The sequence below is a fragment of the Thunnus thynnus genome, chromosome 21 (genome assembly GCF_963924715.1).
Source record: "Thunnus thynnus chromosome 21, fThuThy2.1, whole genome shotgun sequence".
Lineage (NCBI taxonomy): Eukaryota > Metazoa > Chordata > Actinopteri > Scombriformes > Scombridae > Thunnus > Thunnus thynnus.
In genome coordinates, this window is record NC_089537.1 from 10130195 (window position 1) to 10158030 (window position 27836).

A 27836-nucleotide genomic window follows, 5' to 3' on the forward strand; every position below is an offset into this window, starting at 1 on the left:
TTTGTAGCCCTGATATCTGCACCCATGCTGACAACATGCATGTATATAGAGACACCACAATAAAATTAATATAAAAGAGGCAGGAAACATAAATGATTGGCGCAAGTCTAGAAAAACATCAATGTGGTCCTAAAGCTGCACTTAGCAGTCCAGTCCAGCATCTGTCTCCCTTCATTTCTTGTGCTGTTCATCCAGGATGTGACCCACTGGGAAATGAACAGCAAGCAGGTCGCGACCCCTGATAGAGACAGTCTAGTGGTGTGTCGACACTCGGGGGGGTTGAAAAGATTACAGCTGCTCCATCTGATGTCTATTCTCTGTGCGCTGGTGGACCTCGAGCTGGATCTGTGAAACCCTGAGCTCTCCTTTGTTGTTGTGTTGTCAGCCATGTGTTTTGTGCTATGCCAGGTGTCCTCCATATTTGACAGCCAAGCGAAAAGTCTCCACTTTTTCACCAAGCATCTGAAGATCATCATTCAAGCGAGCACTGAAATGGAAAAGTCCTTTCCCTGTGTAATAGTTTATACCCTTACAAAGTGTTTTGGTATCATTTCAGTGCAGCAGATTTGTAAACACTGTCAGCATGTTTGGATTGGAACAGAAAATTTGGGCAGCGACGCTGTGATTACTGTGAACTGATGAACTGATATGCTTGCTTTATTGTGGAAGCATGCATGAGCTGACACTTCAAACATGTCAGCAGTTATGAATGATTCAGAAATGCAATCATTTATCGTGGCTGTATTCCCAGAGTGCACTTCTCTGCTTACAGTTAAACCAGTGGCGAGGGAAGACTTTGGTAACTCATACACAGCTGTGTTAAGCACTTTGTGTTTAGTAACTCTCTCCACACCCAGAACAAGAGCTTTTAAGAGACTAATGTCTTTCAAGTGTGAATACTTGATAATGAAGTTTAAGGAGGAAATAGGGTCCTTTACGTGATTTGTACATGAGCATCAGCCATGTTTTAGGGCTCTAAAAGGTGAAGTCACTGTCAGGTTTGTGGTCAATGATACAAGCAGAGAACAAATGTGGCAACACTGCCACATTTCCACTGTTTTCTCTCCTCTCTTTATGTGCGTTTCCATCCATCTGTTTTTATTTGCACTTTCAGTTTGCGCAAAAACCTGAGTGGCAAAAAATCTTGAAACATTGTAAATACATTTTTTACGCTTGGCTGAGTTAGAAAAGTCGGTGTATCAATAAAAGCATAAAGACAATGTGCAATAAAAACATATTTAGCAATTAAATCATGATGTTCATGAAGTGCGTGACTTTAAATGTCCACTGAAGAGGCAAAAACGAGCAGCAGATGAAAACATCAGATCTGTGTGGACCAATGAGGAGACTGTGATACATGAAACAGACAGAACTGTCATATTTCCATCATGTTATTTTTCACAATTTCATGTTTGACTGGCGCTGTTTTAATTACGTCATCCCGTTGCATCCTCTTCTTCTGAAATGGTTTTATAACTCCAAATATATTTGCAAAACAGCTGTGGATGGAAACACGCAATAATTTGCATTTTCTTTTGCTGATATTGTGGAAATTCTGTTAAAAATTTTTGACTCTCATCATACCCTTCAACTCCATCCATCTCTTCTTCTATGCAAGCTTTTTTTTTCCCCCACAAAATGATCTGGTTTCTCTAAAGATGTGATGTGACTTGGCAAGAAACCGCCAAAAAGTTTCACAGATAGTTGATTTATCTAATGATGTCATGCCTTGAAACAGTTTGATGAAATTTATGGAGCTCTACATTGTCATACTCGGGGAACACAGGGAGTTGAGCTGTAGGCAGATGAATTAAAGTAGATCTGTTATTTGTCCTGTACGCCTGTGGTGTTAGTTGAGTTGGCATAGAATCAAAACAAGGGAAGTATTACATTTAAAGCTCTTTTCTTGCCCGTGCTCTTTACGGTAAATCTCATGTTCTCTCAGGTTGGCCGGGTCCTGAGGAGACCTCTCTATCCAGCTGGACTTGAGGTCTTACACTCAGTGGTCATTAAAGATCCCTTCACACCCATAAGAATGAGTCAAGTTATTAACTTTGGCATCTAAACTCCCAGTGCGCCTGTGACGAGCCAATCGGCGCTACATTTTTAATTCACTGAAGTATTACCTCATCATTTCAAGGCACTTGAACTAGATGTGTGGTGAAATCTTTGGCACTAAATGGCTTCTGCACTTTACAGGATGATGTATAATAGACAAACGCGGATATGTGATACTCATGTATTGCACTCTTTGTGTTGCCACGTTGAATAAGAGCTATTCTTTTATATTTCGGCATGTGAAGCAAGTTTCGTTCCAGGTGCATGAAAACCAGACCCCCCCTCCTCTTGTGCACCGCACCCTCACCCTTTCCACACACACACTTCCTGAAATGAAAATGAAACACAGCTGTGTTCCCGTCAGCGCTGAAGATCTCGCCACTCATCTGTCATGAAAGATATGCTTGGAAAAGAAATATTCCACAAGTGTCCCCTGCTTCGCTCAGACCTTTTTTCAGCCTGTAGTTCGACTCCACGGTTCTGACGCACTGCAAGAATGACAAGGTCTACAAAGTGACAGCATTTTATGTATGTTACACATGATTTACACTCAGTGCTGCTTGTAGGACACTCATGAAAGTCTGTTTGTGCTTCACTGGGAAGGAATCTTTTGTGAAAGACAGTGACTGAAAAAGAGGCAGTTGGAAAATAAGCATGTCGCCCAGTGTAAACAAGTCAGTGGGGGGGGATTGTTTTTGTGTCCCCTGCCCCTTCACCACCCGGGCCCTGAGGGAACTGCTGGACTCTTTAATGTAGACTCCAGGCCTGTTTGTCCAGATGTGGGACTCTACATGGAGAGTCCCTAGCTAACACCAAATTTTACCCACATATCGTTTTTAGACTTTTCTGCTTCAGTTGACTGAAAATGCTGAATGAATTAAATATGTGCCTGCTTTTCACTCACACAGGGATCCAGGAGGGCACCCAGTGCACAAAGTGTAAGAATGAATGGGCACTGAAGACCTCCATAGCTCTGCTCTACGTGCTGTGTACTCTCCTCACCATCGCTGTTGCTGTACTCGGATACAAAGGTAAGACGAGGTTACAGTGAGCTACATTCTGTGACATGGGTGCATTTAGAGGAAGCTTTGGATAACAAACATTTCCAAGCATCACTTCAAAAATGCTGAAATGATTCACTTACAGCGTGATGACAGAGAGCGCCGTCCAAACATTTTGTTCGGTTTCGCTTCATGCTGCCAAGAAATAAGAGCTGAGCTGTTTAATCAGTGTATGAGTACACTGAGGCAACACTTCTGTGAGAGGTCCTTGTCCCTTGAGTGGCCAACCGGGTGCCCAACCATGACATGGATGTTCTTTGGCGATGTTTCTTAGTTAAAGGCAATACATCAATAATGGAAAATGTGAGCGGAGGAGTACCACACCTTCAACAAAATCAGCAGTTTTTCACTTAGAGGTCATTGGTAGATGCACATAAAGGGTCAGATCACTCAGAAACACATTTTCTCTCACTTAAAGGAATTGTTTTACATTTTGGGAAACACTCTTATTCTTGCAGAGATTTAGATGAGAAAATTGAAACCACTCTCATGTCTGTGTAGTAAATATGAAGCTGGAGGGGAAACAGCTAATAAGTGTATTTCCCAAAATGTTGACATGCAGATATGATTGTTTTGGTATTATTTGTCCAGATTTTGTCTGTCTTTGTCTCTGAGATTTCTGCTTCTCCCTCAAATTTTTTTTTTTTTTTTTTGTAATTTTGTTTGGGATTGTGTCTGCTGCACTCATAGCATTGAAAAATCACATTTACAGAATTCATCGGCAGCATCTCTTTCCACAAACAAAGTCCAAATTGCTCTCCACAGACCTCACTGTCAGCCACAAACAGTTTTTACTGTGTATGGACTGTTTCTTTGGTAGAAAGTAGATCCAATGCAAACTGTTCACAGTAACTGGGACACTGATTTTGGAAAGATATGACGCTGTCCAAGTTCATTAAAAGTATGCTAATCAGAAGAAAATAATCAGCAAATATTTTGATAATCAAATAATCGTTTCAGTCATTTTCTGACAAAATTACATGTTGTTCCAGCTTTTCCTTTGTGAGTATTTGCTGATTTCTCTGTTTCAAAATGACTGTATATGGAATATCCTTGGTTTTTTGATTGTTGCTTAATTCGCACCGACCAACAATTAATCGATTAATCATGAAAATTATTGGCACTGAGAACGATCATTAGTTGCAGCCCTATTCCATTCACCTCCATTGTGTAAGGGTGCAGGCAGAGATCACAGAGACAGATCTCTCACAACCTCAGCACATAAAACCAAAACTCTCTGCATGACTGCATACAACCAGAGGCAAGTGAGAAAATATGTGTCTTTTGTAATTTCAGTGCACTGACCCTTCTCTCTGTCTCTTGTCTCCACCCCCGAACCTTCTCTCAGTTTATTTTACCAACACCCCCAAAGCTCACACCTCCGGGGAAGGTCTTCAGGCTTTGTGGAGCTGAACTTCCTGGTTGGCTATTTCACATTTTTTCCAGGTCGGGAAACGGTCCCGCCGTCTTTCAGAAGACTGAACTCTGAATGTTCCTGCCATAATTGTGCTAAACATTCCCATATGCGACTACGTTCGGTCCCCTCCTTATTTTCAATTTGTGAAAATGGCATGAAGTTAACATGTTCAGGGGTTATCTGTGTGTCTTGAACACATGATGTCTCCTCACTCTCTGAGCTCAGGCGGTCCTCCTTGTTCCATGCTGCATGTTTTCATGAAGGCCTAATTGATCCCAGATGAGCAGTGAGTGAACTCGGTGCAACTCCAGCAGAACCCACTGAAATTGGGTTTTTACTGGCACTGAAGCGCCGCTCTGTCAAGGGAACCACAGCTCAGCCTAAACACACTCCCAGCTCCAGATGGTTATGTAGTGAGACCCAGAGTGCTCTATGCACTTAACATGTGTGCTTCTCTCTGTCCTACATCACTGACCCACAAAAATGTCCTCTATGTGGCTCTTTTGTTTTGATGCAGTTTAACCTGGAAGTTCGGCATTCAGTGACCTCTGTCTTCTCTCCTACAGCATACTGTCTCGATTGACACGACCAAAGGCAATATGAGGTCACTCTATGGGCTCTTGAGGATTTAAGTCCCATTAATTTTCTTTGAAGCCAGTCACAAAAGTGCAGTTTACTTCATTCCCTTTGTGAGTGTCTTTCTTCTCAAAGACCAACTGGTTTTAAATCCTGCACAGTTTAGCTGTGTTTCAAAGAGAAGAGTGAATGTCCTGGATCAGAGTCTTCTGTAAATATTTTCATGTCTTTTAAAGGCAGCGAAAGAGGAAGCTATGTCTGGATCTAAGAGGAGATTCCCATGTAAAAAAAACAACCCTTAATTTGAAATAGCTCAGTTCAGTTCAGTCTAAATTTAATTCAGTTTGATACAGTCCCATTAACAGCAAGTCAGTGTCGACTGTTGTTAGTCTTCTACTCACAATTGAAAAGATTAATTCATCAGCAATAAAAACACCCTTTCTAAGTTCAATTCACTGAAGGCTTTTGCTGCTACAGCCTTACTTGTTCTGTTATGACCGGTAGTTTATGAAGGCTTATGTTAGTAAATGTTAGTGAATGTTAGTGAATGCTATATATTAAGATAGATATTGCTTACATAAGAGAGTGACTTTGCTGACTTAATGACTCTCCTCTGCTTGTGCTGCTGTTGCACTGGGCTTCATGTCACTGATAAACATTTGAATGGTTTAGCAAAAAAAAAGTAAAACAAGGCTTAAACACACCGTACCTCAACGCGAGTCGCATCCCATACACTGTCTCTCTCTAATGTTGCCTTGTGATGATGTTTGACTGAAGAGGCTGATTCAACATGCCATTATCCTGTGTTAATAATAATAATAATAATAACAATAATACATTGAACTTATATAGCGCTTTTCAGCATACTCAAAGACGCTTGACAAAGGAAACAACAAAACAAAAAGATTTGATGTATTAGAGAGCTGAAGTCCTGACATCACCTCCAGGCTAGCTGCCGTTCTACTAGCTTCTGCGACTCAAATGAGTTTGTACTACAGCACCTGCTATTTACGGTGGCACTTAAGTACACAGCACATACATGAGTGAATGCGCAAACATTGAGGGAAGCGCTACAAATACCAAAACACATACAAAAAGGCAAAACACATGCAACAAGAATAATGCTACAAAGCTTATCGCTACACTGTAAGCACTCCAGACCTTAACACTTTGACACTGAAACCTTAATGACTTTAGCAAAGTTAAACTAAAGTTAATTTGTTAGCATATGAAAAAAAAAATGGCAGCGCCCATAGTTGCATCATGATAACTTATCAAGCTGTTGGCATCTAACCCATAATGGGAACTGTCTACTGATTATCTGTTTGACACCTTAAGTGCTGCTCAGTAAAAACTACAGTGTTGTACTGATACTGGTGGCTGCTGATTGGCTGGGAGTACTGCTTGGCTCAAAGGCAATCAGTTGTTGAAAAAAATAGAGTTACCCCTTCACTTTCACATCCTTCCAACCAAAGAGACATTCAGCACAACACTGAGAAAATTAATCATGGTTTTAGTGTAATAACACTATAAAAACATTACTTGAAAGCATGATAGCTATAAATTTGCCCTCAATTTTTTTTATGCTATCTGATCTGACAGATGTGTCTGAGCTGTGCATTCAGTTTTGAGAGGCTTGCCCTAGCTGCGGCTCCTAAAAATGAAAAAATCCCCAAAGCATGCAGTTAACAATGTCAGTGCATAACTATTTCTGACTTTATATGTATAAGGAGCTTAGATTTTACAAGACAGCCCAGATAAAGAGTTCAAACTTGGAACAAAACAGTTCATTCCTACAACATGTTGAACTATAAGGTTTCTGCCAAAGCAATGCTTTCCTCTGCAGACTCTTTGCATGTGTGTTTTATGGTTAATTTTGCCACAGTGTGATGCAATGGGACTCCCTGGAGGCCAGTACATGGACAGATCATGTGGAAAAGGCCCAGAAAAGTCTGTATTTGGGAGTCTGCTTGTGTTTCAGTATCTAGGCTCATGTATGTGTAAGTGTGAGTGAAAGAAACAATGTGCCAGAGGTGTAGCCTATGGCTTGGCATGTAGACTTGAAGTGTCTTTTGTGCTCTGCAGGGCTGGACTGTACACCCCTGTGTCTGGAAATGTGTCATTTAGTTTGGAACATTTCCTGTCCAACTGACCATTTTCTCTCATTACCAAATAATGTGGTAATCCGAGGATATTTTTATAGCTTCATATGGTTTTAAATCTGTTTATTCGTTCCATGAGACAACTCTAGGTGGGGTTCTCGGACGTCTAAGAGGGCTAAGAAAGGAAACAAAAAACAGCTTTCACCATTTTCCAATTTGAAGTTTCCCAAACATCTCAGTGTAAATTACTCAGGATTAAATATTTTCCATAACAGCAAAAGATCTTTTCTATTTGCAGTCTTGAGACCGATGAAAGATTTTCTTTTGCTCTTAATTCTTACATTTAAAAGAATAGTTCAACACTTTGGGAAAATACGGTTATTCGCTTTCTTGCCAAGGTTTACATAAGAAGATTAAAGGTCACTATGTGCCCCTTCAGACATGCTTGTCAGACAGTGGAAATGTCCATTAAACCGCTTCCCGCAACACCTTTCTGACGGAGGTTAAGGGGGGGGGCAGCGCACAACCATTTCTCTAACTTGCCTAAACAGACAAGTCGACATTCACACCCACAGTGATTTGTCAGCTATGCAGAGGTGAGAGAGGAGTCAGGATTTGATTTTCTCTCTCTAGCTCTCCTTTTCCAACCATGACACAACTATTTTTAAGTTACTTTTCTTGTGAACAGCCGAGTGCAACACTATGACTGCCTTCCAGGAGAGACTGTCTAAAAATATGTGCTTTTACCCCTGTATTTAAACAATATCACATCTACCCCGTCCCCCTCCTCCCCCCTCCTCTCTCTGTGACAGTCGGCTTTTCACTCAGTTGTTCGGAACAACTATAAACACATTTGATTTCTGACATGGTCTGACAACACGTCATAAAAACCAGTTCTGATCGACCATAAATTTAGTTTAATGCCACTCTCATATCTATATAGTATGGCAGCTGGTTAGCTTAGCTTAGCATAAAGACTAGAAACAGGGGGAAACAGCTAGCCTAGCTCTGTCTAAAGATAACATAATCTGCCTTCCAGCACCTCTTAAACTCACTCATTGACACGTTATCTTCACTTGTTTAATCTGTACAAAAACAACAAAAAACTGGCTGCTGGCTGTAGCTTCATAGTTTGCGTACAGATCTGAGAGTAGTGTAATTCTGGGCAAGACAGCGAATAAGTACATTTCCCTTAGTGTTGGATGGAATATAAACTGGTAGTAAACATACTATTAAAATTGGGCTGTCAGGCGATTAAAAAATGTAATCGCGCAAATTAATCGCACATTTTTTATTTACTGTAAAGGTACATTGTGTTAGTGTTAATACTCTTATCAACATGGGACTGGACAAGATATGCTTTCTTTATGCAAATGTATGCATTAATTGTTGGCAATCAGTTAACAACACAAAACAATGACAAAGATGGTTAGAAACCCTCACATGTACAGCATTTAGCTTTTTAAAAATATGCTCAAATCATAACTTATGGCAAACTCAAGCTCAATAGGCAACAGATGGACACATTGGCCAGCTAAATTTTCCATTACTTCAGTACTGATTAAAGACCACTCTGTGGATCCTTCACTTCAAAAGTAAATCACACAATGTAATTTGTGTCCAGCTTCACATGGGAAAAATAAAGGCTCACAAAGGCTCTCAAAAACATCCCTTTGTGTTTTGGGATAAAAACAGGCTAATACGAAATAAAAAAAACAATAAACAAAGTGAGCAGAGAACAGTGGAAAGTGAGTATAAGAAAGAAAATTACTTTCGCTCTCTGGTCATCATGCAGGTTGTGTATCTTTGATAAGGCGGTGGCTCTCGATGGCAATACAAGTGCAGTCATTGGATGCGATCTGAATTATTTCACAGATCCTCGTCCTCCATTTTTTTTTTCCTCGCTCTCTTAGGTCAGATAAGCTAAACTTGCTTTCTGTCCCACGCTGCCGCCTTAAGACCCGTGGTGATCGAGCTTTTGAGGCTGTTGCACGTAAGCTATGGAACGATCTGCCTGCACCGTTACGGTCTGCTGATTCTGTGGATTAATTTAAAAAGCAGCTAAAGACACACCTGTTTAGACATCATTTAATGTTTTAATTGTGTATTTTATTGTGTATTGTGTTTTTTAGTTTTGCACTTTTTAATCAAGTGACTTGGGAGGTCAACTCATCTGTTATGAATTTTTTCTTTTTTGTATGTTGCATTCATGCTCTTGTAAAGCACTTTGTGACTAATGTCTATGAAAAGTGCTACACAAATAAATTTTACTTACTTACTAACCAATCTCACTCCTCATGCCTAAACCTAACCAACCCAACCAATGAGTACTAGCCAATCAGAGGCAGAGTATGCTGGGTTATGACTTTGCCATCCTTGGAAAAACAATTTGGCGTCCTCTACAACTAGCCTGCAAGCTGTAGCCATCCATTTATTTATTGCTGTTGAAGCAGGCTGATTATAGGATTGTTCATGGGTTTCCCTCGCACACTATCAAGCTTGTTTTGCTGCAAGCAGGACGGTTCAGGGCTAACAAGGCTGCCAGCATCAGCATTAGCAGTGTGCTTCGCTAACAAATGGTATTTAAGACTAGATCGACACTGACAGTAACTACGAATAACTGCGGTCTTATTGACAAACCCATCTAACAGGGCTTTGAAGCTGAACTTGCCATTCAAAATACCTTTTTCTTTATCCATTGTTCCTTGCTAGTTGCCATCTGACTTATTGCTAGTGGGATAGCTACAGGTGAGGCAAGAGCAGAACCTCCCTCTTCTTCTTCTTGTTTTACAGCGGTTAGCATCCAGCATATTGGTGCATTGCCGCCACCCTCTGCTCTGCAGTGTAGATCAGACAATAGACTTACAATCTAAATCCCCTTAATAGAACCTGCGTTAGTGGCATCAAAAAAATTAGTGGTGTTAAAACAAATTTGTGTTAACATGTTCTCACGTTTAACTTTGAAAGATGCATTTTAACAAACATTTGTGCAAATTGGGGCCAGACAAAAAAGTCTTTACCTGCAATCTTATTTGAAGGGATGGGCAGATTTAAATAAAGATCATCTTGTCTTTCTGGTGATTTGACCTCTGAAGGTGAAAGGCTTGGGACTGAACTGTTGTCTTAACTGTTGGAGGAAACAGCTTCCCTGCAGAGAAGCCCATGCAGTCTCCAGTTAGAGGATGTGTCCCCCTGGCGAGGCTGGTGGTAGCTGTGGGCTGATTCCCTGAAATCCCAGACACATTCCAGAGGAAATGAACGCTGGTGTCGCCTGTGGGGGCGTGAAGAGCCTCCCTGCCACAGCGTCTGCCTCCTCTGGGCTGTCTTTGATCCGCCTGTTTACTGAAGACCCCCCCAGGTCACTTCCTGTCCCCTAGGGCCCTCGCCAGCGTCTCCCCATGCACCTCCAACCTCAGTCTCTGTCAGTGACCACCCACTCCATCTTTGCTGAATCAATGTTTCTCCCTCCCTCCCCCCCCCCTTCCGTCTCTTTCTCAATCCCTTCCTTTTCCTGTCTCTCACCCTAAATTCAGTTGCACTCCAGTTTTAGTACTTTCTATTTACCCTTGTCATACACTAAATCTGACCTAATCCAAGAGATTATGTTAATCGAGTCCACCATTATTACATGCCTACAAGATATGGAGACACGTCTCTTATAGTATCTGTCAGTGCATTTCATTGGTTTCCTCTCTGATCCCTTTTATATATGATGTCTGTGGTTGCAGGCAATGCTGGTCTGTTAATAAAGGACAGAGTCTGTGTGAGACAATGACACTAACCTTTGTCCTACCTACTTTTGTTACAGTGGTGCAGAAAGTTGACAGTGTGTCTGAAGGTATCGCAAACTATGGAGGAAAGATAATTGCTGTTGAGACTGATTTGAAAAAGCTTGGTAAGTTTCATGCATCTGTGTGTGAATGAAAGTAAATGTTGCAGTGGCTGAATTGTTTTTATGAATTGTTTTTATGATTGATGGTACAAATCTCTCTCCTCAGATGATCAAACTGGGGCAAAATCAGAGAATACCACCACAGAGATCCAGGGTTTTAAGAACAACATCTGGGCTCTTCAGAGGCAGCTGTCTGCGGTGGAGGAACGCATCCACAGTGATCAAGTTAAGCTGAGTCAGCTGCAGAACGCTGGCTCAGACATCCAAAGCAACCAGAACTCCATTCAGGGAGTGGTGGATAGCAACACAGCCACCTTGCGCCTTGTAAATGGTACCCTGCAGTCTTATGACAGCATCATTGGGGGTCTGCAGGAGGACACCGCCTGGCTGCAGAGAGAACTCCAGCAGCAGGTGAAACTTCAGAACCAGGCACTGCTTAGCATCAGCAGCCTAAACCTCACCCAGGCCCAGCAGAGGGCCTTAATCGACACTGTGCAGCACTCAGTGGATGACACCAGTCAGGCCATTCAGAAAATGCGCAATGACTTTCAGAGCCTCGAGCAGATGACCCGACAGACGCGCTCTGATAGTGATTGGCTTCGAAGTAAGGTGGAAAATCTGCAGATTATGGCCAGTAATGCCTCAGCTCTAGCGAAGGCCAACAATGACAGCTTGGAGGAGGTGGGATCGCAGCTTACTTTGATGTCCAACCAGCTCCAGAACACCAGCAGCCTGGCTGACACTCACGACCAGACCCTGAGGGAGATTATGGACCAGCAGAGGGACTTTGGCAACCTCACGTCAACTAAGTTTGACCGCCTGGAGGTGCGGCTGGATGAGTCAGAGCAGAGTATGGACCGCGTGACTGGTAACATCAGCTTCACCACGCAGCTCCTGGGTGCCATCAACCTTAACCTGAACCATTTGCGCACTTGTTCCGAGACAGTCGGCCGTCACTCAGAGTTCTTGCTGAACCTCAACAACAGTGTGACAGATGTGACGATAGATGCAGCCAGTCTGAGGTCCCAGCAGGAAGAGCTGGCAGCACGTGTGGACAAGGAGGTCACCAATCTCTCTATTGTCATGGAGGAGATGAAACTGGTGGACACCAAGCACTCACAACTAATAACCAACTTCACTATTTTACAGGGTGAGGGACGAACGGCTCCAGTCTACATTTGTACTAATGAAATGTTTGTTTCATCTTGGGAAATATGCTTCGCTTTCTTGCTAAGAGTTATCACTGAAGAGTCCATTAAAAATGAAGTTGGAACCAGGGGACAGTTAGCTTAGCTTAGCATAACAATGATAACATCAGGGGCTAGTGTATCTCAGAATTTGGGGTATTTATTGATTTTCAGATTTTATCCTGAGTAATTCATTGCACTTTTTATCATGGTATTTATGAGATGTATGATGTTTAGTAATGTTGAATTATTTGGTACTGTACAGCTGCAGCATTGTATGTCCAAGGCAAATTTCCCTCTGGGTCTATAAATTCTTACTTTATCTTATAAAAACTGGGCGCAGGTGGAAACAGCTATCCTGGCTCTGTCCAAAGGCAAAAATATCCACCTGCCAGCACCTCTAAAGCTCACTGTTTAGTGTGTTATATCTTGTTTGTTTAATCCAAACAAAGAACAGTGTAAAAACGAGAAGTACTGTTTACTGGGGGGGGGGTTATGAGTCAGAGTTCTTGGTCTGGCACATTACCTTCGGACAAAGCCAGTCTTTATGGTAAGCTAAGCTAAGAGGCTGCTGGCTCCAGCTTCATATTTAAGGGACAGATATGAAAGTGGTATCAACCTTTTGACCTTCTCATCTGAGCAGAGAAAGGTATTTCTCCAAATGTCAAACTACTCCTTTAAAGTTTGTTTCACTAGTTAACAGCATGTTTTATGTTTCAGGTCCTCCTGGTCCCAGGGGCCCGAGAGGGGACAAAGGACCTCAGGGACCATCTGGTCAGTCTGGCCAGAAGGGAGAGAAAGGGGAAAAGGGTACTTCGGGGATACGAGGACCCAGAGGAGAGCAGGGTATTCCAGGACCACCAGGTCTACCAGGGTTAAAAGGTTTGCCAGGGGTCCCCGGCAGCCCCGGGTCCAAGGGCTCCCGAGGGTCAGGAGGCAGGGCCGGGCCTCCTGGTTCTAAAGGAGAGCCAGGTACTGCTGGTCTGCCTGGGAGAGACGGACAGCCTGGTCCTCAGGGGGCACAGGGCCCACCGGGTGTCAGAGGACCAATGGGGCCAGCTGGAGAGCAGGGTCTAAGGGGACTGCCAGGACCACTGGGGCCTCCAGGACCAGCAGGACCACCGGGACAGCCAGGATACCCTGTCCGGGTTCCAGTGATTCCTTTGGGCCCCGTGTCTCTGCAGGATGACAAGGCAGTAGCTCCTACACTTTGGGCCCCAGGTAAGTTTAGTCGAATACTCAGTTTTAACATTTCTGGTCAGCTGGAGAGAGAAAATAATTTAAATTGTTTCTGTTGCAGTTTCATGTTTCAACTAAAGCTGCCACGATTAGTCGAAAGATTAATCAGTAATGAAAGTAATCGTTAGTTCCAGCCCAAGTTTCCACACTTACAGGTAGAGTCAATGAAACACCCAAACAAATACCCCCCTCCCTTCATGATCCTTCAGAAGCTCCGCCCCCCCCAAATTCATGGACACACATTGCCATGGCAACGAGCAAAAGAGAAATATGGCAGCATCCAGAGCGATGCGTCAGCTGTAGAGTCACTTCTGTTTCTCTCACACATTTTCACAAGTGGAAAAAAAATCATGTGAGCACAACAGTCCATCCACACTCTCCGCCTCCTCACTTCTCACTCGACCTGTGTTCAGCGTCTCTGTCGTCTGTCAGCTGCAGCTCCTGGAGAGCTGAGAGGACAGTGGCCAGACAGAGATCGACTGAACCAAAATAGTTTGCATGTCGGCTCCACGGGAAGAACTTGAGTGTTTGTATTTATTGATTCATTGATGCGGTTAATAAGTTCAAAACACATATACAGCGGGATATTTGTGTGATTTAAACAGCTGCCTGTTCAGATTATGCTTCACTAAACGCAACAGAAACAGACTCGGAGTGTAAAAAAACACGGGGGGTCTCCATGAGACTGTCTCAGATTCGGTGTGGATTGACACATTTAATTAAATGGAAGCGTATCCGTCCTGTGAGAAAATGCTTTCTGTGTGAATTGGCCACAGCCTCTCTATCCAGTTCATCAGCCCTCCCACACCATTCAACGGGTGCTGGAGACTGAAGACTGTCATGTCCCCACACAGACAGCTGCTCTGATGACTTCCCCCTGTTCTGTGTATGAGCACAAACGCCCCCTACTGCTGATCGACAAGAGTAGTGTTGTGTGACTCGCTTCGAGCCACTGTTTACATGCCTATTTACAGAGCCAGGGCTGTGTATGAACACCAGATATTTTTTCTGTGCACACAAAGAACGGACAGCTAGCAGACCGTGAGGAGATATTTGCTGAATTTGACAAAAAGTGTATAAGATTAGAATCGCTGACTTTACCTTTAACTAGAGTCAACTGATAAGATCCTGAAATAATGCATTGAATCAGCAAGCATAAATTTATCTGATTAAAAAAAATCTTATTGGTTGGTACAAGTTTACGAGAATATCTCAATGATGGCATATGTTTTATCCTTCCAGAAAAATAATTCTGTATCAGATTAAATGGAATAGTTTGATATTTTGGGAAATAAACTTATTCACCATCTTGCCGAGCATTAGATGAGAAGATCGATACCTCCAGAGTGGCATCGATCTTCTCATCTAACTCTCGCCAAGAAAACAAACAAGCCTATCTCCCAAAGATAAATACTCTTGAGGTATACAAAGTTGATAATCTTGCACCACTGATGATAATATTGTCACTTATTAAATGAAATCACCTGATGTTTTGCAGGCTGCCCTTCTGAGTGGGCAAACTACAGAGACAACTGCTACTTTTTCTCCAAAGACATGCACAGTTTTGATGAAGCAAAGGCAACCTGTGAATTAAACTCTGCTTCATTGGTGATCATCAATGATATAGAGGAACAGGTGACTATTGTTTTATTAATATTGTATTAAGTGTCTTCTAACAAAGAATTAAACCCTATAATTGTAACGACTGTAGGGTTTAACTAAAGTGTGTCGTTGCTCTGTAATGTGTGACTCTTTTTCTGCTTTTTCTGTCCTCGTGTCATCTCAGAAATGGCTGAAGAAGCAGACCTTTGGAAAGGGTTACTTCTGGATAGGTCTGACCGACAGGGCGGCGGAGAATGTGTGGCAATGGCTGGATGGGACTGAACTAACTTTCACGTCAGTACAAACTCAAAAAATACTCCCATCACAGGGAACATTTTCTTCTCTATAAAAATCAGTGCCGTTCCCAGGATGGATATTTTGTTTCAGAGGTGTGCAAAATACTGCCTTCCAAGAATAATAACAGATCTAAAAAGCAGAGTGCCATTAACTGATAAAGCAGTAGGTAAAACAACACCAAATAAATATTTAAATTCCTGTGAAAATCTCAACTTTCTGATTCTTTCTGATTGTGTTGACTAGCACGTACAATCCTCTGTTCCTGCTGCCCATTCAAACAAAACAAATGCTTTGAAATTCATCAAATCTTAAATATACAGAATGGTCCAATGAGAGAAGTTCACTCTTTTCTGCATGGGCAACCTGTGTACACACACATAAAAGCAAAAATCCTACATCCAACAAACTTACAAAACTGCAAATAAAGGATAAGGATCAAAAGGAAAAGATTACAAAAGTGCATCAAGCCAGCATTAATTAAAGTTTAAACAGAAATACACATAAAAGGGATAAAGGTCTAGTTAACCTAACAGATCCAAAGCATTGCAGATACAGGAATAGTTAATAAAGATCAATAAAAAATGTAAAATCTGCTTTAGAAATAGGGTGATCCTTGTCCATACCTGCTGCAGTTTTTTTTTTATTCTCTTCAGATTCTTGGATGAAATGCTGTAAATCTAATGTGTGATCGCCCCCTGTTGTTTGCCTGCAGAAAGTGGAAGCCTGGTCAGCCTGACAACTGGGGCCACGGGCATGAAATGGGAGAGGACTGTGCGGGTCTTTCCCACGAAGGGTTATGGAATGATTTCTTCTGTGAAGATCACATAAGCTACATCTGCGAGAAGGAAATGGAGTCCTGTACGTATCTGATACTGCTTTCTAAACTTCCTGCATTGATATTTCTTTCTGGCTCTGTGTCCGTTCTTCTTCTTCCTGCTCAATAAAGTTTTTTTTTTAAAGGTATTTTCCTCAGAGCTTTGCTAACGTCACTCTGCATGTCTTTCCACAGCAAGATCCACCAGATCGTAGCAGTGTCTTGAAAGGGAGCTTGCAGTGAGCAGCTAGACTTCACTCATGTGGCGTTGGTCCACTGACGCAGCACATGGACAGTCCATACGGAGAGAGCAAAGGGACAATTTTGAAATGAGCCCGGGGCTGCAGCAGCAAGCGTCTCTCCGATGCTGATGAGAAGCCTTTCTCCTCCAAAATGAACCAAGTCCAACATCACCAGCAAGTGCAATACAGCAGGGCAACCAAAGAAGGAGAATCTGTGTTTTCTATTTTTTTAAATTACCAAATCACCTATTGAGTTTTATATATATATATATATAAATATTTTTTATGGTTATTTGAAATACATTTTATAAAACTGTATTCCACGTGCAACTGAATATCTGAATGTATATTTCATTATGCAAGTTTTGTAGGAAATTTCTATGAATCCAAATGGATTTACCGTAGTGCTTTTCATATGTAATTTGTCTTAAAATGAGAATAAAAGGTGCAAAATGATGCGCAAAAAAAATGTCGCTGACATGCTATCTTCAAGGAAACTGTTATCTAACCTCATGAATGTTTATATAGAATTTTCCATTTTTATGCTAAGGAACAAATGAAATATTTACACATAAATGCAGAAAAATCAGCTTGAGTTTTGGTTCAAGACTGCAAGTTTACAAGTTTAATACTTAATGTGCCGTATGTTGTGATTACGGGATTTATTTTTAACTATTACAAACTTATGTATGTTTATGAATAAGAATCTGTGGATCCTACCTTCAAATATAAAATGTGCCATTTTCTGCACTCAGGTAAATACTGTTTCCTGTTGAGTATAAAATTAAACAACACTACGAAAGATGAAGGAAACACTCACAAATAAATCTGTAAAACCCATGAGGCATTTGTATCTGTTGGCTTATTTCTAGATTTACATGCAGATCCGGACGAACAGATCTTGGTCCGCCTGCATGAGTCAGTGTGAAGGTCATCACAAAACTCTCCAGAGTATTGTAGAATTTAGTTTATTGATTTTGCACAAAAGGTATTTTCACATTTCTATTGTTTTAAAATTGAATAATAACTTTCCCAGTGTTTTTTTTTAACATTGGCTTTATTGTGTTTTTGTCCTCTGTAACCCAGATTATGAGCAAAAATATTGATTTTCATAGATAACCATGAGCTATGCAGTTCATTGATTAACATTTCCTCTCAATCATTTCACATCCTGTTTTCCTACTTTGGATCAACTCCGATCACAGTCACTCCTTCAGCTGCACAGAAGATTGAAATGATCTTACAATAGCACCTTTAGTAGGAGGGAATCTAGCTACCTTTCTATCAACACGGACATCAGATTCTTTGTTAAAAAACAAACAAAACAGCGACTGAAGACTGCGAGTGCTCACATAAATTTGAATTGTAGTCTTACCTACAGCGGTCTATAGTAAAAGGCACTACCTTTCGAAGACTCAAATTTGTTTAAGATGCACTCTCGTAAATTAATTCGACATAGTAAACATCAAAGCAACATAAAAGAATGCAGGAGCTGAGCCAAGCGGACAAAATGTTAAGTTTGAGCTGTGCTTGCTCTAAGTGATACAGTATGTGAATAAATTATCTTTAAGAAACAGATTGTGCTCACTATTAACCGCTCATTTCACATTGCATCATTTACACATAAGGTAAAACAAACATACACAAAAGAAGCAGCATATTGTCTAAATGTAGATTTATTGTTGAGGTATGATAAATCTATGAATATTTTCTCTTTTGGAACCTTGTTTTGTACAACCACACTGTTAGTTTGTGACGGAAAACGCACACATACAAAAAATATATATATATTATTGCCAATTGGGGTGGGGACAAGTCAAGAGACAACTTACAATCTTCCTCCTTCAATGTTTCATTTCACATTTCCCTTGAAACCTTTCATTTGCTGTTTTCTCACTCAGACGGTGGGTGCAGTGTTGTGACAGCTGTGGCTCATGTTATTCGTGGTCAGCGCGCGTTTCTCTCAGCACGACGGCGTGCGGTAAGGCTGGCGGGTGAGATGATGCGCATCAGGCTTCTGTCTCAAGCTCCAGCGACACTGGAACTTGTAAACATGTTTCCAATATTACCGTTCAAATAGGAATTAATCCTGTAAAGAAACACTCAAGATCAGGTATTATCAGTACCGATGAACTCCAATGGTTTTGTTTTCTTCATGATTATTATTGGTTGTAGCTCTCGTCAGACAGGTGGTCAGCTTCCGGTCCCGTGCAATGTAGAATGTAACGGCTGATGGTGCTAAAGATGAGATGGTGATGTAGCAGGGGGGAGGGGAGAGGAGGGTGACGTGGAGGCAGGCGGGCTGGCTCAAACGAAGGCATGAGGTGGTGCTTGTCTAGTCGTCCTTCTCCACTATGACCTCACCGTGAAGCACCCTTCTCCTCTGCCGCAGCATGTGGAAGTAGAGCTGAGGAAACACTGGGAAGACGAAAAAGCAAACAGGTCTAATTGTTACATGTCTGTTATAATCAGTGATGTGGCAGGAAAAGTCAACAATTGTCATTATAACAATCTTTAACTGTTTATGTTCATAAATCATCCTGTTAGATTCAACATATTTTAAAGTTAAAATCTAACTTCACAATTATAATTAACAATAAATGGAGCAATTTTAGAGACATGTAAAACTAAATGTTATTTATATTATGTACAGTATGCATATATATGCAATTCAATCCAACATCTGCAACTGTGGCTGCATTCACAACTAGACATAAGAGCTTCACAGAATATAGTAGTTGTAGTATTTGCTATATGGTTAATGTGTTAAATTAAATCCTATAATTTAGTGTTTATGAAGCCACATCTTATAAATAATTATTTCTCTTGGCACAAAGATCTATATGTATTATTCTAACATAACATAATTATTGTAAATTAATTTTAATATGTGAAATGTGGGTCTGATTTAGTGTAAAATCTGCTGAAAAAGGAAGATGGCTGCAGATCTCATTTAAAGGAATAGTTCTACATTTTTGGGAAATACGCTCATCTCCTTGATCAGATTCTTCATATATGTCATCAGTCCATCTATAATTTTGTCATCCTGTTTTTCCATGCTGTAATTTTGCTATCATGGTCTGTATACACTACATCTATTGCATGTATGTCTGTCCTGGAGGAGGGGTCCCTCCTCTGATGCTCTTCCTGAGGTTTCTTCCATTTGTTTGTTTCTTCTTATACAAACTGAGGGTCTAAGGATTGAGGCAAATTTGTGATTTGTGGTATTGGGCTATACAAATTAAATTGACTTGACTTTCTTGCCAAAAGCTGATTGAATAGGTCTGTACGCTAAATACGAAGCTAGAGCTAGAAAGCTGTAAGCTTAGCAGTGACTTCCTGGAGTCTTGTTGTCACTGTAAGGTTGCCAGACAAAGAAATCCAGCATGCAACTCCCCATAAAACCACAACTTTTTGTACAGATTAAACAAACTGGATTTTTAAAACCTGCCTCCAGTCTTTATGCTAAGCTAAGCTAACCGTCTTAAGACTGTACCTTCATATTAAATGTGCAGACATGAGAGTGGTATCAGTCTTCCTTTCTGACTCTCTCTAACAAGAATGCAAATAAGCATATTTCCCAAGATGTCAAACTATTCCTTTAACGACAGCAAAGTCTGTCTCTTGAGATATAACAAAACATAGATCTATAAGACATGTGGGAGGCTTCCTAAAGCTCTGAAAAGCCTCCTCTCCATTTGTCACTTTGCTGTCATATTTCAAGAGACAAGAGAAGCTCCTAAGTCTGATTTAGTGAAAGATGCACAGGTCTATCCCCCCTAGAAAGTCTTTGTAGGTCTGAACTCCATCTTCAGTTTAAAGTTTGTGGCTCACTTGTCAAATTAATAGTCATTATTCTGACATAACAGTCAATAATCTATTATATCAAGGTATAAAGGTTAATTTGAGAATAATGAAGCACTTTACAAGCAAAGTGAACTGATTTTCCTCTACGTTCTTTACAAAGTGCACAGTATATGACTTCAAATCCTCCTTACGTGGGATGTAGGACAGCATGATGATGATGAGGCAGTAGTAGTAGTCGAACGACACGTTATACTTGTTGGGGAGCCTCATGGAGTACATTCCAGATCTGCGTACGAACGGCAGAGCAGCGTAAATGGTTAGCAGCTCCCCAGCAACTCCAACAGGGTACAGGATGATGAAGAGGTTGTATCTGGAACAAAAAAAAAGAAGAAGAGAAGTATGTTTTCACATTCAGCAGCGTGCTCACAGATTTACACGGCTGCAAACCTGCAAACAAGACAGTCCTGCAGTTACAGTTCTTGGATATTAAGACACTCATGCACAGGCATTCAAACAGAGAAAAAAAACTTCTACTATCCTTGTGAGATGAGGCAATTTCAAATTACTGTACTGACGCACACTGCAAGTGTTTAAGGCGATAAGAAGATATGGGAGTATGACACAACTTGGCAGGTGGGAGTAAGATGCAGTAAATGAGAAAAAGGAGGCGAAGTTCTTGAAGAGTTTTTCAGTTACATCAGATAATAAAGAAGTAACTCATTGGCTCTGACTGGAAGGCAAAGTAAAGCCTGGTCATCAAAAAAGGAGACAATGCACAATTTCTGCTTTTAAAGTGTGTCTATAATATGTTTTTTGGTGCTTTTTTTTACATTTTATGTGGCCCTATGAGAGCAAACCAGACAGTCAGGAAGGAGCTCCAGTACTGGCGATGGGCAGTGACGAAAACTTGGAACAGAGAGCCGGGGATTTGATTTGGCAGGTGTTGTAGTGGGCAGGTTGTGGCTGCAATTCAGGCCTCAGACAGCTGTCAGCAACTGAATCACTGCACTAAATGGTTAATTATTAGAGTGACAATGGATTCATTACAATGCTTACAAACATTGATAGATAGGCATTTTTCAGCAGAAGGCAAGTTTACTGTGCAGGTTTGCTTTACTTTCATAGCGTAGTAAACTAATCTGAGAATGCCACATCAAAATTTGGTCCTAAATTTGTCATAAAATCATCTAAAATTGAGAATGGAGCCATTAGAGTTGAAGTGAACTTGCTCTTGATACAACTGTGAGATACTATACATAAGAATGATTCACCAACTATCATGTTCTTGCCTGTCACTGCATATACAACAAGTGTGAGATGGCATGACTCCCTCTGTGACAACACGTGGTCTCTCTAGTACTATATACGCCGTGACTCAGGGCTACAGGGGTCCTGTATTTAGTCAAGACCACAGTGAAGGCTCGGGGGAGCGTCTCAGCGGATGTGAGAGAAATGTTGGGTGAACATTCCATGACCAAAACAGACGGTCTTAAAAAGAGGAGCAGCTGAACATGAGCCCCTCGCTGGGGGCCTGGCGTCTCCGCCATGCTTTAAGAAAGACACGAAGGGTGGAGGGGGGGCAGGGAGGAGAACGGCATTTAATGCACGAGAATCAAGACCCAAAACAAAAGGCTAATTGGCACAAGACTACACTGTCTCCTGATGATCACATGACGGATTAAAACAGCAGATAAATGTAATATTTTGCTGGTAGATGTGTCAGGAGTAACACTGCGACACAACAATGTCTCACCTAATTAACGGAGCTGCTGTAATATTTAAACTTCACTATTCTGAAGCGAGATAGCTCTCCCTCTCTTGGGGGCCGTAAGATGCCAAGCCTGTGTGTTGGACAGCTATCAATGTGTACAGCTGACGTTCCTCCCAACGACTCCAATTTCAGCTGAGCTACTGTAGCAGGGACACATGCAAGGCCAGACTGCCACGTCATGAGTACTCTTCATACAGTAGTAGGCCGGGATTATGTCACTCTCCAGCTGAGGATCTTGTTGTTCATTGCTTTTAACCGATAACCATGAGAATTTTCTCAATTTTATGTTTTTGTGCTGAAAAATCAATACTTTTTGATTACTAAACTTCTCAGAAATTATGTTTTTTTTTACAGTTCGTTAAAGCAGGTTACAAGTAGACCTGTGATGCAAATGTAATACATAACCTCTTACATAATTTAATTTTCTTGTCATTGCACTGGTAATTGTTAATTTAGTGTCATCATTTTAATATTTTTTATATGCACTTCCATTTATTTTGCACTTTTATCTATTTTATTTTCACGGTTTGTTCTTTTACTAGCATTTTATCGGCTTTATATGAGCTTATTTCTTTTTTTTTGCATCCTAATTATTAATATATGAACTTATTTCTTTAATTTGCACTTGCACCTTCATCTGTTTTATGTGTGGGCTCAGTGTTAATTGATATATGTGCTCTAATGTTTCTATTTCTTGTATGTCATACAGTGGGTAGCTTACATGGGTGCCATATAAATAAAGTTATTATCATCACAAAATACATCATTACCAACACGTCACTCAAAACTATTCATAAAATATCTACATAAACACTAAAATGATTAAATGTCAGCATCTCTTCATCAGTATTGTCAGAACACAACGTTAGTAGTTAGTCCACCCACCACTGAAAGGGAGAATGGCTAACAAAGTGCTAATCAATGAACACACACATGCTTCTTCTGCCTGCGTGAGACAGGCGATACTTAATACACACTCGGCTGATTAACTTCCTGATGTAAAGCCAGTCTAGGCCGGGGAGGGAAGCATGCCAGAGGTGAAATCACCAGATCAGGCCGACATGCTCACACACAATGTCAAACACACTAATGACAATTCGAGCTCATCCCAGCCATGTGTGCTGGCGTCTCCACCTGGCCCATTTGACGAAGTACGGCTGATGGTTGAGCAGTTTGAATGTGTAGTAGGAATATCTGGCAATCTCTGTCACCGTCCACACAACCAGGAATAGGATTACGCTTTCTTCATTCTGGATCTTTGGTTACATCAGAAGAAATAACAAATATATAGAGGAAGAAAAGATGAAGTGTTTAACATCAATCAAACCTGGCTTCAGACAAGTTTTGTTACTTGTGTGTGTGTGAATGTGTGGGACCAAAGATGTGAATTGATGATAAAGGGTCATTAAGATTTTCATGCAACAAATGCTAAAATAAACATAGTAAAGAACCCTGAAACTGAACTTATTCATTATTCATTTTGTCCATCAGACAGTAAAGAAACTGAAACTTCCTCCTCTGCTTGTGCAACTTAACAACAACCTATAATAGCAGAGTTGTAGTTTAGTATAATAGTCACCTGTCTGATGCTGTTGGTGATGAACCAAACCATGAAAATCCGTGAACACACTTGAACCCCGGTTACAATCACAGAAGTCCTCACGATTCCTGCAGCAGATCAGGTTAAAAAATAATATGTTTTAAAGCCACACAGGTGTTATCAGGCAATAAAAACCGTCTTAAAAAATATTGACATCAATCAAGTCATCATCACATACCTACGGCGCAATGTACCACCTGTAAGACAAGAAACATCAAAATGTGTTAGTTCATCCTCTATTTCTTTTTCTTGCCACTTCTTCAATGATTTTCAGCCTTTTTAAATCATTTATCAGGTAGTTCTGTGACTGTGTGCAGCCATGCAGGTGACAGCAAACGTCTCTCTACTCAAAGTCTTACCTCAACTAACGCAAAGGTCTGGAAAAACTTGAGTGTCCTTGCTATACTTCTGTACAGACCCTTGTGTGTGCCTTTCTGCATGTAGAAGCGCATCATTGCTATCGCCAAAACCAGCCACCTGCAGGGAAAAACAGGGCAATATTACAAAAAAATGACACATCAGTTCATTCCTCTGGATGCTTGAAAAGACGACAGATTGTAAGGGACAGACTTTTCCAGATGCTATATTATATCTCGGCATAGATGCAGTAGAGGTTGGAAAGAAACTTCAATGAAAGTTAAAATGAAACTCACTTCATCTCATTTAGGTCTGTGAGGACTACACCATTTTTCAAGCAAAATGACAAACATTTCCCAGTTTCTGCTTCTCAATTGTGAAGAATTGCTGCTTTTCTTTGTCTTATTGATAGTAAACTAAATATCTGATGATGTCCTCTTAAACTTTCTGCAAATTAAGATGGGCATTTTTCACTATTTTGTGACATTTTATGGACTTTTACAACGCTTAATCAAGAAATTAATCGACAGCTCGACCGATAACTGATAAACTGAGTTATATTTATTTGAAACTCACTCTAAACCTATCTCGTCTCTGCTCTGCTTGCAATTTTCTCTCTATTTTGGTGTATACAGCCAATATCAACAGAGATCATACTGAAAACTCCAAACCAGATTCCAACACATATATTAATGCTTCAGTTTTTCATTTTCTCACACCAAAAAAGAAAACATTTTGCCTCTCACAGGTTTTTTCAGATGTACTGGATTAAAAGTTGCCCTGGAGGAATAAAGCACAGCAGGATATGATCTGTGCAGTTCCCCATTTTTTACTTTTTGGAAGTCCCACACGTTTAGGACATTTAAATGTTGGTGTGCATTTCCATTATGTAATGAAAACATTTAAGTGGCACTGAACTGAAGAGGAGGGATGGTGCTGCATCTTAAAGTATAAGTTGAGCTGGCAGGAAGCCCAGACCAGACATTTTATTTTCACCTCTTTCATCAAGAGAGACAACTGACACCAGCGTCTGTACACCGCATACGTTATGTCACATCTAGCAACAACATAACCGTGACCCCGAAGCTTTATAGACTCCCCATCCGAACCTGAAATCTGAATCTTGACATCTTGTCTGCTTTAAAATAACACCTCACTTGCACATCTTCACTTCTTTAACCAAATATTTACGACTACTTTGAAATATTTGCTCTTTCCATTACTGACTTCCAGACTTGCAGGTTTAAAGATTTGTTTTTTACTGTTTTTTATCTACAGTAGAGCTGCAACTAATGATTATTTTCATTATCGATTCACATGTGGAATATTTTTTTTTATTAATCTATAAATTATTTAGTTTATGAAATGTCATAAAATTGTGAAAAACACCTACAAAAATTTCTGATGTCATGAAATTGCTTGTTTTATTTACAAGCATTTGAGAAGATAGAACAAATAAATGAAGCAAATATTTTGATTTTTCCTTTATAAATTACATAAACAATTACTTATTTATTACAACTGTCGATCAACTACTTCACAGCTCTCTGACAAATGTTGATAAAATACGAGATTACAAAGTATCATAACAGATTTAAATATGTATCTATCCTGTCTTATGGCCTAAACTTTGACAGCAACCAATCCCAAATATTAGCCAGCACACAAATTTGAGTATGACAATATGGAGGCTGACTGCACCTGAAAGGTGACACGATACCAATAAAATCCAAGTTTAACATTCAGAAGCTCGTTAAACAAATCTCACTGCTCGCTGTAAGAACTGACTCAGACAGAAACAAAACTGAAACTGAGACTATAGCCATGTAATATTGGTACTGCCTGGTATTAACAGCTTAGTTGGTTTATAGTGGGATTGGATACTAAAAATACAAATAACCAGATGACCTCTTCCAATAACTACAATATACTAGAGCTGCAGCCAACCATTCTGATGTTCAAAGTCAATTTTCAAGAAAAAAATGCCAAACATCTTCTAGTTCCAGCTCCAAACGTGTGACAATTTGCTGTTTTTCCTTGTGTCACATTACAGTAAAGTGAATATCTTTGGATTTTGTTGATCAGACTAAATAAGACATTTGATGACATCATCTTGGGCTCTAGGAAACTGTGATGGACATTTTCCACTATTTCGATAATGAAAATAATCGTGAGTGTACTGTAACTGTGGTTGTATGTTTGAAATCATTCAGGGAGAAATCAGACTTGTATATATTACATATAGATATATATTTTATATAAATGTATACATCAGATGTGTGCTGTAATTCAAAGTGTTACTCCCATTAATCCCATTATGAGAAGCAATCAATATTGCCCTTTCGTAGTTATATTGGTTTAAGTTAGTGTGCTTGCAAAAGTATTGATCACTGGATGTTGTGTTGATGTACTAAAGTAAAAATATAAAGTGGGACCTGAAGCAGTACAAGAATATCAGGCTGCAACTATTGATTATTTTCTCAATTAACTTATTAGCTCCTATGATTGAAAATAGTGAAAAATGTTGATCACCGTTTCCCAAATCAACCTAAAATGTCTTTTTTTGTCCTGACTAGCAGTCAACAAGTCAAAGATCTTCAGTTTACTGTCACAGAGGACTAAAGAAACCAGAAAATATTCACATTTGAGAAGCTGGAATCAGAGAATCTAAACATTTTGTCTTTAAAAAAAATGTCACAAAACAGCTAATGATCATCAAAATAATTGGCGATTAATTTTCTGTCGACTAACTGATTAATCGTTGCAGCTCTACAAGAATAAGTCAGTGACGGTGAAGCATTATCGACTGAGCAGTCAGAGACATCAGTATCATAATATCCTGCAAAAACATCTTCACAGAGCTCAGAGACTGAGCTGTAAATAAAGATGTAATCAATGCCTGAGGCACTGTGCCAAACTGGAAGCTGTTTAGTCATCATGATCCTATGAGTGCCACTTGCTTATCTGACAGCTCTCTTCCAGTATTTCCATGGCTGAAGTGACATGAGCAGACAAGTATTGATTCTCTTCTGTTTGTCTTGCCGCTTGATCATATCAGGAAAAGTGGATTGGTAATGGCGCGCTCTCTTTGCGATTCACAAATGTTATGTTGTCATTAAAAAATCTGCCCATTGAGCATTTCACTGGCCCAGACCTGAGCTCCAGTGTCAGTGCGCTCCGGCTATACTTATCACTGCAACTGTCGGACGCACTGTGGGCCTTGACGCTGACACCATGCAGTCAGCCCTATTTGGACACGGCTGCAGCGCCAGCCCGTTACTTTCACCAAACGCCATTCATTCATTTTCAACAACGCTGATAAACCCCACTCGCGTTTTTAAATATGTTTTTTACTATCAACTTCTTCACTCAAGTGTCTTCTACTCCGCTAGAGCCGCTAAATTCAGCGAGCCGGACGGGCACTTTCGGGCTTGACACAGAGACACACAGTCCTATAAACAGCAACACAGGCTTACAGTTTTTTAGGGAGCGGCTAACTTGTAGGGTTTTCTTATTAATAGGCGACAGGGGCGCAATTACGCACGTACCCGGCGGTCATGGCGATGTTGTAGAAAGTGAGCCATGCGGTGGCGACGGCGTTTTTCGTTTTCTTCTTGTTGTTGTTTTCCTTCTCCTCAACCGTGCCGTCCTCCTCGCTGGACGCCATGGTACCGGGGGCAGGGTGGGTGAGTCAGGAAGGGAGCTGACAGCTGGGGCTGGTTGGGAGGGGAGCAGCAGGGTCATCCATCCATCTATCCGCCCACGGCTCCCCTCTCTCGCGGGACTAGTGCTGCAACAAGTGTGTGGCCTGCCG

At 40.7% G+C, this 27836-nt stretch overlaps 2 protein-coding genes across 2 annotated transcripts in view; one reads left to right on the top strand and one right to left on the bottom strand.

The window, feature by feature from the left end:
* Nucleotides 1–17327, top strand: part of LOC137172872 (collectin-12-like) — a 43841-nt gene extending 26514 nt beyond the window's left edge. Inside the window, exons 3-10 of the mRNA XM_067577455.1 lie at nt 2967–3089; nt 11023–11109; nt 11213–12256; nt 13014–13514; nt 15031–15167; nt 15319–15428; nt 16144–16289; nt 16441–17327. Coding sequence (XP_067433556.1) covers nt 2967–3089; nt 11023–11109; nt 11213–12256; nt 13014–13514; nt 15031–15167; nt 15319–15428; nt 16144–16289; nt 16441–16460 — 2168 coding nt within the window. The 3' untranslated portion in view covers nt 16461–17327. The remainder of the gene's footprint in view (nt 1–2966; nt 3090–11022; nt 11110–11212; nt 12257–13013; nt 13515–15030; nt 15168–15318; nt 15429–16143; nt 16290–16440) is intronic.
* A 112-nt stretch (nt 17328–17439) lies between these two features.
* On the bottom strand, nt 17440–27826 carry hacd1 (3-hydroxyacyl-CoA dehydratase 1). The gene is made up of 7 exons (XM_067577465.1): nt 27571–27826; nt 24025–24142; nt 23844–23862; nt 23645–23733; nt 23200–23321; nt 20486–20664; nt 17440–18905 (listed from the first exon to the last, which is right to left on the bottom strand). The coding sequence occupies exons 1-7, from the start codon at nt 27687–27689 to the stop codon at nt 18823–18825; spliced, it is 729 nt and encodes a 242-aa protein (XP_067433566.1). The 5' UTR covers nt 27690–27826; the 3' UTR covers nt 17440–18822.
* Between the last annotated feature and the right edge of the window lie 10 nt (nt 27827–27836).